At 40.1% G+C, this 13,393-nt stretch overlaps 1 protein-coding gene across 3 annotated transcripts in view; it reads left to right on the forward strand.

Moving 5' to 3' along the window:
* tp53 (tumor protein p53) overlaps positions 1–4,519 on the forward strand; it is a 31,580-nt gene extending 27,061 nt beyond the window's left edge. For all 3 annotated transcript variants that reach the window (XM_061961171.2, XM_061961172.2, XM_061961174.2), the window contains exons 8-10: positions 3,579–3,670; positions 3,756–3,826; positions 4,133–4,519. In XM_061961171.2, the coding sequence (XP_061817155.1) occupies positions 3,579–3,670; positions 3,756–3,826; positions 4,133–4,229 (260 nt within the window). In that variant the 3' untranslated portion in view covers positions 4,230–4,519. The remainder of the gene's footprint in view (positions 1–3,578; positions 3,671–3,755; positions 3,827–4,132) is intronic.
* The last annotated feature ends 8,874 nt before the right edge of the window (positions 4,520–13,393 follow it).

Here is a 13,393-nt window from a genome sequence, read left to right on the forward strand (position 1 = left end):
CTAACCAGCACCCATCAGGAGCAAGGGTGAAGTGTCTTGCTCAGGACACAACGGACATGACGAGGTTGGTACTAGGTGGGGATTGAAGCAGGGACCCTCGGGTCGCGCACGGCCATTCTTCCACTGCGCCACGCCGTCAATAGTGCGCAAATAATAGACTGTATATATCAATTCATATTGTTACGACCAGCTAATGTTAATGTTTTATGTTTGTGTGGCTTGGATTTGGTGTCAGTTTTTCCCATGTTTGAAAACACACCATCCGTGCCTGAAAGGTGACTGGCGGAGAATAAGGAAGCGTTCTTGTGTCACATAGACAAAAGTGTTTGCATTGGATGTAAAACCTGTTGGAAATCGGCCGTTTGTTAATATAAGATTAGTAATAAAAGTTAAATAGTGTCTGAGTTTCTGTGATTTCTTCTGGGGGCTACAATATATTATATTACTTTAATATGTTTTCAAATAAAAAAAAACAACTTATTTTCAAGGTGTGGCAGTAATCAAAATGCTGTGGCGGCGAGACACATTCAATTACAGGATATATACACTGTATATACACATCATTATATATATATATATATATATATATATATATATATATATATATAATAATCGGATAAAAGAGACAAACTACATTTCTATCCTTCCCAGTATTTTATTGAAAAAAAAAACAGCATACTGGCACCATGTTCTGGACATTGGGGGTGCAGCATACACCAATAATAACACAGAAATGTAACTCATCAGATCAGAACTGAATCAGATACTGTACACGTTTCTGTTGTGAATAATAAAGGATTCATTTTAGGCTGCCTCTGAATAATAGCATGAAATATTCCAGCACCTTCATAACATTTAGTTATACAAAGCGTCACTCAAATCTAAATATATTTATATAGCTTTATCTGGCCCGGCTACATTGATCCATAATGAAACGAACCTGAGATATTTCTGTTTGTTACGTTTATTTCGAAATTAGTAACCGTGCGTTTTCTCTCTCAAAACGGAGTCAAATGTGCCGGAGACACATTATCAGCCCAGCGTTGCAACAAAGGCATAACGTTAACGTTAGTCACAAAAAAGCTGAACTCATGAATGCCTGTTGCCACTATGGACTTAAAAAGTTACGTACCGTGAGTTCCCTTCATCCATGGCTCCAACATTTTTCCTTTTCAGGTGCTCCTGAAGCAATGTTGTACGTTGGACTACCGTGCCATTTTGCAGGAAACGGTCTTCTTTGAAGTCTTTAAAGTAAAGTGTTCCCACACTTTTGACGACTTAGGTCGTACACTTTTCTCCATTGAAGCAATAACCTCAAGATGTTTTTCCGCTGAACTATCCGTAGTTTTCCTGCGCCATTTTTCGAATGTTTCCAGCAAAAAAGACGGCGTCGTCACGTGAGCTGCACATGACACATCATTGGCTAGCTTACGCCACCTCATGAGACGTAGCCTCAGCGCCGCCCTGGCGCTGTTTTGTACTGTTTTTGTACTTATTTTGATTATTGTTTCTCAGCTGTTTGTAAATGTTGCAGTTTATAAATAAAGGTTTATTAAAATAAAAAAAAGCCTCCGCGCATGCGCATAGCATAGTTCCAACCAATCGATGACTAAATTAATCGGCAACTATTTTTATAATCGATTTTAATCGATTAGTTGTTGCAGCCCTAATAAATATATATTTATTAGGACTGGGCGATATATCGAATATACTCTATATATATCGCGGGTTTGTGACTATATCGTGATATTTGAGTATACGTTCTCACGCAGTTGCTTTTAGCTGAGGGCATTACACTACAGGCGTTTCTCACTCTTTCTTGTCTCTCATTCTCACAGAGACATAAAACAAGCGCACCTTCTACATACGTCACATACTGTCGCACGTGCAACGTCATACGCCCTCGCGGAGCACAGAGGTAGCGGCATGGGTAACGTTAGCTGTGATGCTAGCGGTGCGGTGCGAGTGGTAATACAAGAGAAAGAAGGTGCAAATCTGGTAACAAATGAAGGAAGAATAATTAATTCCCAAGAAAAACAGCATGAGGTCCATCGTCTGGCGGTGGTTTGGCTTCAAGCGGGAATATGTTGAACAGACAACCGTAATATGTCAAGTATGCGGCAAAAGCGTTGCTACAAAATGTAGCACCACTGCTAATGTGTAGCATCATTTGAAAAGTCACCCGCTAGAGAATGAAGAGTGCTTGAAACTCCGCATATCAACATCTCGGCCGGTGCCACACCAACAAAATGCCGAAGCAACCATTTCCACATCAACACCTGTATGAAAAAAGTAGATAACGAGATAACGTCTGCAGTAACTTACCACATAGCGAAGGACATACACTATTTGATTTCCTATTATGCAGCTCATTTTTATTTGACAGTTTTTGAAATATCTTGTGTGACATGCACAAAAGTGCACTTTATTTGTTTTAAGCTATTGTAGTGGCGTTCTGTACAAAAAGTGCACTTTAATTTAGTGTTGTTTTGATATGTCATCTTCGTGACATCATGCACAAAAGTGCGCTAATAGCTTGTTTTAAAATGTCTCTGACAATCTTGCACTTTCTGTTTTGGAAATTACATGAATGTTTGTGCCACTGCTTAATAACTGTTTAATAAATACAGTAAATTGACTTAGTTGTGATTTCCCTCTCTGAATGAAAGTTTAAAATTAGCATATATTAATGCAGTATGAACAAGAATGTTTTAATGTAGACACATAGAATCATCATACTGGTGTGATTATATGCATCAAGTGTTAATTCAAGGCTAAGGCAAAATATCGAGATATATATTGTGTATCATGACATGGCCTAAAAATATCGAGATATTAATAAAAGGCCATATCGCCAAGCCCTAATTATATATATATATATATATATATATATATATATATATATATATATATTATTTTGATCTATTTGTATAATTATTGTACTATGTAACACCAGCTGTATACCAGTGGCAGCTGCTGGTCTTTCAATTAGGGGAATCTATTTTTCAGCTACAGGTTGGACATCCCTGTTCTAGAGCATTTATTAGTAGCCAGCGAGAAGGTATATTTTTGACGTGACGGATAAGCGGAGGAAAATGGATGGATGGATTTAAACAGAGGTCTTAACAGTGGAAGTATATTACCTGATGGAGCGTGGCTATAGCCCTAGTGACCGTTTTCCAGTTCTTTGTATGCATTATGTAGCATTTACATGACATTTTCAACGATAATGTTAGTAAATGATCTACTACAAAACAAAAAAATATGTGGTACATTACATGGGACATGTAAGTGTCAAAAAGGTTGGTAGATGAGAATAAATGTAAAGGTCAAATATAGTGTACAAATGCACCCTACTGCAGGAATTGTAGTCTTGATTTTCTAATAGTTCTTTCAAGGCTTGCACGCATGCAGAAATTGTCGTCTTTTTTGTTTGTTTTCCTCTTTTTCTTCTCAAAGTGTGCGCACAGGCCTGTAAAAAAAAAAAAAATTGAAATTGAATGACATGGCAGATGTGCACATCTAATGCCCGCGACCGGTTCACAGGTTGTCACCTTTCTCATTGTTCATTTTCACAGAGAGCTCCTCGGGCACCTCTGCCGCCCGCCTGAAGAAGCCCAGGACCACCTCTAGTGCTGACGAGGAGGACAAAGACATTTACCGTCTGGAAGTAAGTCAAGACAAGCGGAGGATCCTATTCAGAATGTCGCTAATCAACGCCCCTTTTATTCTTTAATGTGCCATTTTTAACACAGATTTGTGGCCGTGAACGTTATGAAATGTTGAAGAAAATCAACGACGGCCTGGAGCTGCTTGACAAGCAGGGGTAAGACCCACAATTGATATTTTTAATGAGTATTTTACTTGAATTTTAAGAAAAACTACCACCAATTAATAATTTACACACGGCCCATTTACTGTAGGAAAGCTTCCTTTAGTGTGTGTACGCATGATATATATTACACACATCTATATTATATAGACATGTCTAAATATATATATATATATATATATATATATATATATATATATATATATATATATATATATTAATATATATAAATATACTTAAATATTTATTTTTTAAATAAATTATGTTTCATAATATTTTATGGATTGTTTTCTGTCTCAGAAAAACAAAGTCACCAGTGGTTGTGAAAACAGAGGTTCCACTGCCTTCCAACGGGAAGCGCCTTTTGCTGAAAGAACCACGAAGTGACACAGAATAACAAGAAAAAAGGTCTGATTGTTCACTTCACACCAGATAAAGTAAAAAACAAACATATTGTAACTGTTATTTTTCTACTTTTTTATGCTTGTTGACCAAATTCTGCATGGAATGTGCATTCTGCTTTTGTTTTTGTTTTTTTATTTTTTTGTTATAATTCTCCCGTAGCACTCAATAGTGCCCTCTATTGGACATAGTGCTATATTTCATGTCATAAGCTTTCTTTTGGAAAATGTTTAAAAATCTCATTTGTAAAAGGGCATATATCTATCAAATAAAAAAAATCTTATATCATGGTGTTTATTCTCTTGCACCAATGATTAGATTAGATTTAGATTTATTGGTCCCCTTGGGGAAATTCATTCATTCATGGCTGCGTGTTGATATTTTAGACTTAGACAAATTTAATGATCCACCAGGGAAATTGTTCCACACAGTAGCTCAGTTACAAAGGATGGGAAAGGATACGGATGTGAAGGATAATGCACACAAGGGCACAAAAAGAGGGCGTAAACAAAAGGTATAAAGTAGACTAAAAATGTACCATAGTAGCAATAAAACATATATGTAATATTTACATAGTATATCTACAGTATATAATATATACTGATATATTATTATTTTATATAATATATACAATATATGGGCAGCACGGTGGAAGAGGGGTTAGTGCATCTGCCTCACAATACGAAGGGATCTTTCTGTTTGGAGTTTGCATGTTCTCCCCGTGACTGGGTGGGTTCCCTCCGGGTACTCCGGCTTCCTCCCACCTCCAAAGACATGCACATGATGGGTTGATTGGCAACACTAAATTGACCCTAGTGTGTGAATGTTGTCTGTCTATCTGTGTTGGCCCTGCGATGAGGTGGCGACTTGTCCAGGGTGTACCCCGCCTTCCGCCCGATTGTAGCTGAGATAGGCTCCAGCGCCCCCCGCGACCCCAAAAGGGAATAAGCGGTAGAAAATGGATAGATGGATATACAGTATATAACAAATCCCTGGAAAGATAAGTGATAAAAAAGCCAGAAAAGTTGAGAAGAATACCAAGAATGAAGTAAAATGAAGGAAGTCAAAGGAGCTACTGTGATGTGCTGCCACTCTTTCAGGCGCACGTGACCTCAAAGGGGTACTTTGACTTGGGACTTGAGGGGACTGCACACTGACGACATAGTACCATAGATCTTTTTTTCAGCATTGACCATTTAATAGATCAAATATTGTAAAGTACAGCCAGATGAGGTGGTTCAGGCATCTGGTCAGGATGCCACCCGAACGCCTCCCTAGGGAGGTGTTTAGGGCACGTCCGACCGGTAGGAGGCCACAGGGAAGACCCAAAACACGTTGGGAAGACTATGTCTCCCGGCTGGCCTGGGAACGCCTCGGGATCCCCCGGGAGGAGCTGGACGAAGTGGCTGGGGAGAGGAAAGTCTGGGCTTCCCTGCTTAGGCTGCTGCCCCCGCGCCTGACCTCGGATAAGCGGAAGAAGATGGATGGATGGATGGACAATGAGTGATGTACAGTACTCACTTCTTATTTATACTGTATAGCGCGTTTCATACACAAGGTTGTTCAACGTGCCTTTACTTGACTAATCTACATGGAAAAGCATTTAGGAACAAATACATTTAAAAAAGTACAGAATTAAAATGAGTAAAATAACATACTGTGCAAATGAAAAAATAGAAAATTATTTAAAAATGTTTTTTTTAAAGTTCTAGGGAAAACCTGTGTTTTAGAACAGTGTCCCAACCTTTTTGTAACTGCTGATATATTATGTGTCCCACGGACCGGGGGGGGTAATGGTATTTATATGTTTTTATTTATTTATTTATTTTTTGTCCTAGAAAAATACAATTAAGTGTGCTTACGGACTGTATCCCTGCAGACTGTATTGATCTATATTGATATATTATGTAGGAACCAGAAATATTAACAGAAAGAAACAACCCTTTGGTGTGAATGAGTATAAATGGGGGAGGGAGGTTTTTGGGGTTGGTGAACTAATTGTAAGTGTATCTTGTGTTTTTATGTTGATTGAATAAAAAAAATGTTTTAATTTTATTTTATTTTTTTAAATTTTATTTCTTGTGCGGCCCGGTACCAATCGATCCACGGACCGGTACTGGGCCGTGGCCCGGTGGTTGGTTACCACTGTTTTAGAACATTCCCATATATTGGGCTGACTTCACTTTTATTGGCAGCTTATTTTGTGTGCATCATAACTGCTAAATGCTGCTTCATCATGTTTGCTTTGAACTGGTTCATCCAGTTGTTGGTTCTAAGCCATGACAGTGCACTTCTACTAGACTAGTCATTGGGGCACGCTGCTAGATATGATTGTGTGGAATCTGCACAACTATGATAGTCAACATTAAACGTGTAGGATTTGACCCAAAGGTAGCATATATAGACTGAACAAAAGGGGTCCAAAAACGGACGCCCTATGTCATGGCCATTTGATGGCATTCAAAACTTCCAATGGTCACAAAAAAACTCCTTTCCTGCACATATAGAACTATCTGTTCTAATGAGTAATTTCCAACCTATTCGGGTTATTCTATTCTACAGTACTAAAGCAGCACTGAGGTCCAATAATACTCGAACTGACACAAGTCAGTGTTCATCCGGCCATCCTTTAGCACGGATGAGAGCATACTGTGATGATGTCAGGAACCTGATTAAATTGTCTATTTGAGTTGAAGAAATTGCAGAGTTGATTAAAAATCTCAACAATCTTAGCTATGAAGAGGATTTTTGAGATGGTCTATAGCAGTGGTCCCCAACCGGGCCGCGGCTCGATTGGTACCGGACTGCAGAAGAATTTTGTATTTTTTTTATTTTTTTTTTTATTAATTAATTAATCAATCTATTTTATTTTTTTATTTTTTATTAAATCAACATAAAAAACACAAGAGACACTTACAATTAGTGCACCAACCCAAAAAACCTCCCTCCCCCATTACTCATTCACATATCAATATAGATCAATACAGTCTGCAGGATACAGTCCGTAAGCACATATGATTGTGCGTGCTGCTGGTTCACTCAATCTATCTTCAATCGCCAATATTTCCATAGCAATAATAAATAAGTATGGAGACAAAGGACACCCTTGTTTTAGACCTCTTAATAGAGGTATTGTCCCTGAAATGTATCCATTATTGATCATTCTACAGCTAGTTTTATTATATAGCGTCTTGATCCAGTGTAATAAGGAGTTGCCAAAATTGAAAAAAACTAAGCTTTTACAAATAAGAACTATAAATAATTAGACATTTCTGTTTTATTTATTATCTGAGCCCGAACGATTTTTTTAGTATTTTATTTTGAAAAATGACCGGATTCTCTCGGTTATATCTTGGTCATTTGAGCGGCAAAATTTAACTTATCTAGGAAAATGAGTACAAAACAGACGTCTTTGGAAAGTTTCTTTGTGAAGGGGAAAGGGCCCAGTGAAGAGAGAGAAGAACAGCCTACGACTTCCAACAAAAAGAAAGCTTTTAACAGACAATAACAGGAGTCCTACTTCAACTATGGATTTGTCGCAACAGGTGATTCCCACGCACCGAGCCCGCTCTGTATAATATGTGGCGACCAACTCTCTAATGAGGCAATGAAGCCTTCAAAACTGCTTTGCCACTTAGAGACCAAGCACCCTGGATTAAAAGACAAGCCCCTGGAGTATTTTGAAAGAAAAAACATGAACATGAAAAACAGAAGAAATTACTCAGTGGCCTAGTGGTTAGAGTGTCCGCCCTGAGATCGGTAGGTTGTGAGTTCAAACCCCGGCCGAGTCATACCAAAGACTATAAAAATGGGACCCATTGCTTGGCACTCAGCATCAAGGATTGGAATTGGGGGTTAAATCACCAAAATGATTCCCGGGCGCGGCACCGCTGCTGCCCACTGCTCCCCTCACCTCCCAGGGGGTGATCAAGGGGATGGGTCAAATGCAGAGGACAAATTTCACCACACCTAGTGTGTGTGTGACAATCATTGGTACTTTAACTTTAACTTTAAATGAGAATGCACTGAGAGCATCGTAGGCTACTTCGTGGCTAATCGTATTGCTAAGGCTAAAAAGCCATTCACTATTGGTGAAGAATTGATCCTTCCTGCCGCTAAAGACATTTGCCTGCAACTTTTAGGAGAGGCTGCTGTTAAGAAGATATCACAGGTGCCTCTGTCGGCTAGCACCGTGACTCGGCGCATTGAGGAAATAGCCGAAGACATTGAGACACAATTGTTAGAGAGGATTGATAAAACACCGTGGTATGCTGTCCGGTGGTGATCGGTAGAAAGCTCCGCCCCTGTCTTCACCCGAGTGTCCAAAACATGAGGCCGCAAATCCGATGACACAACTACAAAGTTGATCATGGAACTGCGGCCTAGGGTGTCCTGGTGCCAAGTGCACATATGGACACCCTTATGCTTGAACATGGTGTTCGTTATGGACAATCTGTGACGGGCACAAAAGTCCAATAACAAAACACCAACATGAGCGTTGAAATCCCCCGGTAGAACGAGGGAATCACCCGGGGGAGCACTCTCAAGTACTCCCTCGAGTGAATCCAAAAAGGGTGGGTACGGGCACAAAGGTCCAATAACAAAACACCACTTGGGTTCAGATCCGGGCGGCCATTTTTCCCAATCACGCCTCTCCAGGTTTCACTGTCGTTGCCAACATGAGTGTTAAAGTCCCCCGGTAGAACGAAGGAATCACCCGGGGGAGCACTCTCAAGTACTCCCTCGAGTGAATCCAAAAAGGGTGGGTACTCCTGAGCCCATGTGGTGATATCCTTTACACACTGATGTCGCTTGTTGATGCAGTACAGCCTGAGGGATCGAAGGTCACGGGCTTAGCTGCTTACGTGCAGTGATTCCTCCAGATTCTCTGAACCCTTTGTTGACAAAGTGGTGACACTCGCCCCATCCTTGTTTGTGAATGACTGAGCATTTCATGGAATCTACTTGTATACCCAATCATGGCACCCACCTGTTCCAAATTTGCCTGTTCACCTGTGGGATGTTCCAAATAAGTGTTTGATAAAGCATTCCTCAACTTTATCAGTATTTATTGCCACCTTTGTTGCTGGCATCAAATTCTAAAGTTAATGATTATTTGCAAAAAAAAAAAAGTTTATCAGTTTGAACATCAAATATGTTGTCTTTGTAGCATATTCAACTGAATATGGGTTGAAAATGATTTGCAAATCATTGTATTCCGTTTATATTTACATCTAACACAATTTCCCAACTCATATGGAAACGGGGTTTGTATATAAATACATATATATATACATATATATATATATATATATATATATATATATATATATATATATATATATATATATATATATATTTGTATGTATATATGTGTATATATATTGTATGTATATATGTGTATATATATTGTATGTATATATGTGTATATATATATATACATATATGTGTGTATATATATATATTTATACATATATACACACATATATATATCCATCCATCCATCTTCTTCCGCTTATCCGAGGTCGGGTCGCGGGGGCAGCAGCCTAAGCAGGGAAGCCCAGACTTCCCTCTCCCCAGCCACTTCGTCCAGCTCTTCCTGTGGGACCCCGAAGCGTTCCCAGGCCAGCCGGGAGACATAGTCTTCCCAACATGTCCTGGGTCTTCCCCGTGGCCTCCTACCGGTCGGACGTGCCCTAAACACCTCCCTAGGGAGGCGTTCGGGTGGCATCCTGACCAGATGCCCGAACCCCTCATCTGGCTCCTCTCGATGTGGAGGAGCAGCGGCTTTACTTTGAGCTCCCCCCGGATGGCAGAGCTTCTCACCCTATCTCTAAGGGAGAGCCTCGCCACCCGGCGGAGGAAACTCATTTCGGCCGCTTGTACCCGTGATCTTGTCCTTTCGGTCATAACCCAAAGCTCATGACCATAGGTGAGGATGGGAACGTAGATCGACCGGTAAATTGAGAGCTTTGCCTTCCGGCTCAGCTCCTTCTTCACCACAACGGATCGATACAGCGTCCGCATTACTGAAGACGCCGCACCGATCCGCCTGTCGATCTCATGATCCACTCTTCCCTCACTCGTGAACAAGACTCCGAGGTACTTTAACTCCTCCACTTGGGGCAAGATCTCCTCCCCAACCCGGAGATGGCACTCCACCCTTTTCCGGGCGATATATATACACACACATATATATATACATATATACACACATATACTGTATATACACACATATATATGTGTACATATATATATATACACACACATATATGTGTATATATAATGTATATATGTGTATATATATGTGTGGATATAAAAATGTGTATATATATGTATGCATATATGCATATATGTACCGTATTTTCCGCACTATAAGCCGCGCCTAAAAACCACAAATGTTCTCAAAAGCTGACAGTGCGGCTTATAACCCGGTGCGCCTTATATATGGATTAATATTAATATTCATTTTCATAAAGTTTAGGTCTCGCAACTATGGTAAACAGCCGCCATCTTTTTTCCCCGTAGAAGAGGAAGCGCTTCTTCTTCTATGGTAAGCAACCGCCAAGGTAAGCACCCGCCCCCATAGAAGAGGAAGCGCTTCTTCTTCTACTGTAAGCAACCACCCGCCCCCGTAGAAGAAGAAGCCCCCGGATATTGCGTTTCATTTCATTTGTGTGTTTACATCTGTAAAGACCACAAAATGGCTCCTATTAAGAGACACTTGTACAACGCAGAATTCAAACTCAAGGCAATAAGTCACGCAGTAGAACACGGAAATAGAGCAGCAGCGAGAGAATTGAACATAAATGAATCAATGGTGCGTAGGTAGAGGAAGCAACAAGATGACCTGCGCCACTAAGACAGGGAGACAGCGCCGGACGACATACGCCAACATCTGCCAGTGGATTGTAAATGCCTGGCGGATATATCGGTCTCAACTGTGGTCCGAGCTTTCCGGAAGGCAGGATTCACGGAACTGCTGGACAACAACAGCGACATTGACTCTGATGACTTCGACGAGACGGAGCCGGCCATTTTGGATGCCGTATTCGCCCAACTTTTTAATTCAGACACTGAAGAAGAATTCAAGGGATTTATGGATGAGGAATAATTTCAGAAAGTGAGCTTTAAATCTTTATTTTGTGTGTTGTGTGACATTAACGTTCGAGCAACGTTGAGTTATTGATGTTACTATTGCTCTGCACTAATTTGAGTGTTACTATTTTTGTGATTGCACATTTGCACATTACATTTTGGGGGTGAACAGAGTTGTTAGAACGCTGGTTTGTAATATATTACCGTATTTTCCGCACCATAAGGCGCCCTGGGTTATAAGCCGCGCCTTCAATGAACGGCATATTTCAAAACTTTGTCCACCTATAAGCCGCCCCGTGTTGTAAGCCGCATCTAACTGCGCTAAAGGAATGTCAAAAAAACAGTCAAATAGGTCAGTCAAACTTTAATAATATATTAAAACCAGCGTGATGTGGGCGCGCATGGAATCGTATATCAACATGGACAGAGCTGCGTGAAAAAAGCCACCCGGCCTCTTCGCGTAAACTTAAACTTACCTTAACCACTCGCTCATCTTTTCTTCATCCATCCCTTCGAGTTAGCTTTTATGATGACGCCGGCTGGAAAGGTCTCTTTTGGCAAGGTCTTCCTTTTGAATATCACCATGGGTGGAAGTTTCTGGCCATTAGCATGGCAAGCTAGAACCACAGTGAAGGATGACTTCTCATTCCCTGTGGTGCGAATATTCACCGTACGTGCTCCCGTTGTATCCACAGTGCGGTTCACAGGAATATCAGTTGCTGTGAAATAGTAATCCGTGTGCGGATGGAGAGATTGCGTCTTTTCATGAACCGGATCCCTGTCGCTTAGTAGGAGCCATTTTGTGGTCTTTACAGATGTAAACACACAAAGGAAATGAAACGTACGGTAATATCCGCGCGCTTTTTCTTCTTCTACGCGGGCGGGTGGTTGCTTACAGTAGAAGAAGAAGCGCTTCCTGTTCTATGGGGGCGGGTGCTTACCTTGGCGGTTGCTTGCGTAGAAGAAGAAGCGCTTCCTGTTCTACCGGGAAAAAAGATGGCGGCTGTTTACCGTAGTTACGAGACCGAAACTTTATGAAAATGAATCTTAATATTAATCCATATATAAAGCGCACCGGGTTATAAGGCGCACTGTCAGCTTTTGAGAAAATTTGTGGTTTTTAGGTGCGCCTTATAGTGCGGAAAATACGGTATTAAAGTTTGACTGACCTATCTGACTGTTTTTTTGACATTCCCTTTAGCGCAGCATAGGCGCGGCTTATAACCCGGGGCGGCTTATAGGTGGACAAAGTTTTGAAATATGCCATTCATTGAAGGTGCGGCTAATAACCCGGGGCGGCTTATAGTGCGGAAAATACGGTACTGTATATATATATATACATATATACATATATTTATACAAATATATATTTGTACGTGTATATATATGTATGTACAAACGTGTGTATGTATATAAATGTGTGTATATATATATATATATGTGTATATATATATATATATATATATATTTATATACTGTGTATTTATGCTGTGTATATATGTATGTATGTATATACATTTGTGTGAATGTTGTCTATCTGTGTTGGCCCTTCGATGAGGTGGCGACTTGTTTAAGCTGTTACCCGCCTTTCGCCCAAATGCAGCTGGGATAAGCTCCAGCACCACCTGTGACCCCGAAAGGGACAAGCGGTAGAAGATGGAAGGATGGATGAGTACACAGTACATGAAAAAAGTATATATTTGTAAAAATAAACAAGTAAGTAATTTTATAAAATAAAATGAGTCAATAATTATTTACAACATTAATTAATGTTTACCACCTTCAACAACAGCAAAGTAGGCATTAAAAAAAATCAAGAAAAAGGAAAATACAATAATTTACCTTAGCTAGAGAGCCTTACATTCATTGGTGCACATGCTGGGTATCATGTGCAGACAGACAGACTGTAGCTATTAATAATTATAATAATAATATCTCTGCACCCCCGACCCCTTCCATCATGTTTTTCAATCTTTCTTCTGGAATGTCATCAGCAAGTGTCTCACTCCTCTGCAGACCACCTTCTCGTATACTTACTTACTTACTATACGTGTACTCGTT

The sequence above is a fragment of the Nerophis lumbriciformis genome, linkage group LG05, assembly GCF_033978685.3.
Source record: "Nerophis lumbriciformis linkage group LG05, RoL_Nlum_v2.1, whole genome shotgun sequence".
Classification (NCBI taxonomy): domain Eukaryota; kingdom Metazoa; phylum Chordata; class Actinopteri; order Syngnathiformes; family Syngnathidae; genus Nerophis; species Nerophis lumbriciformis.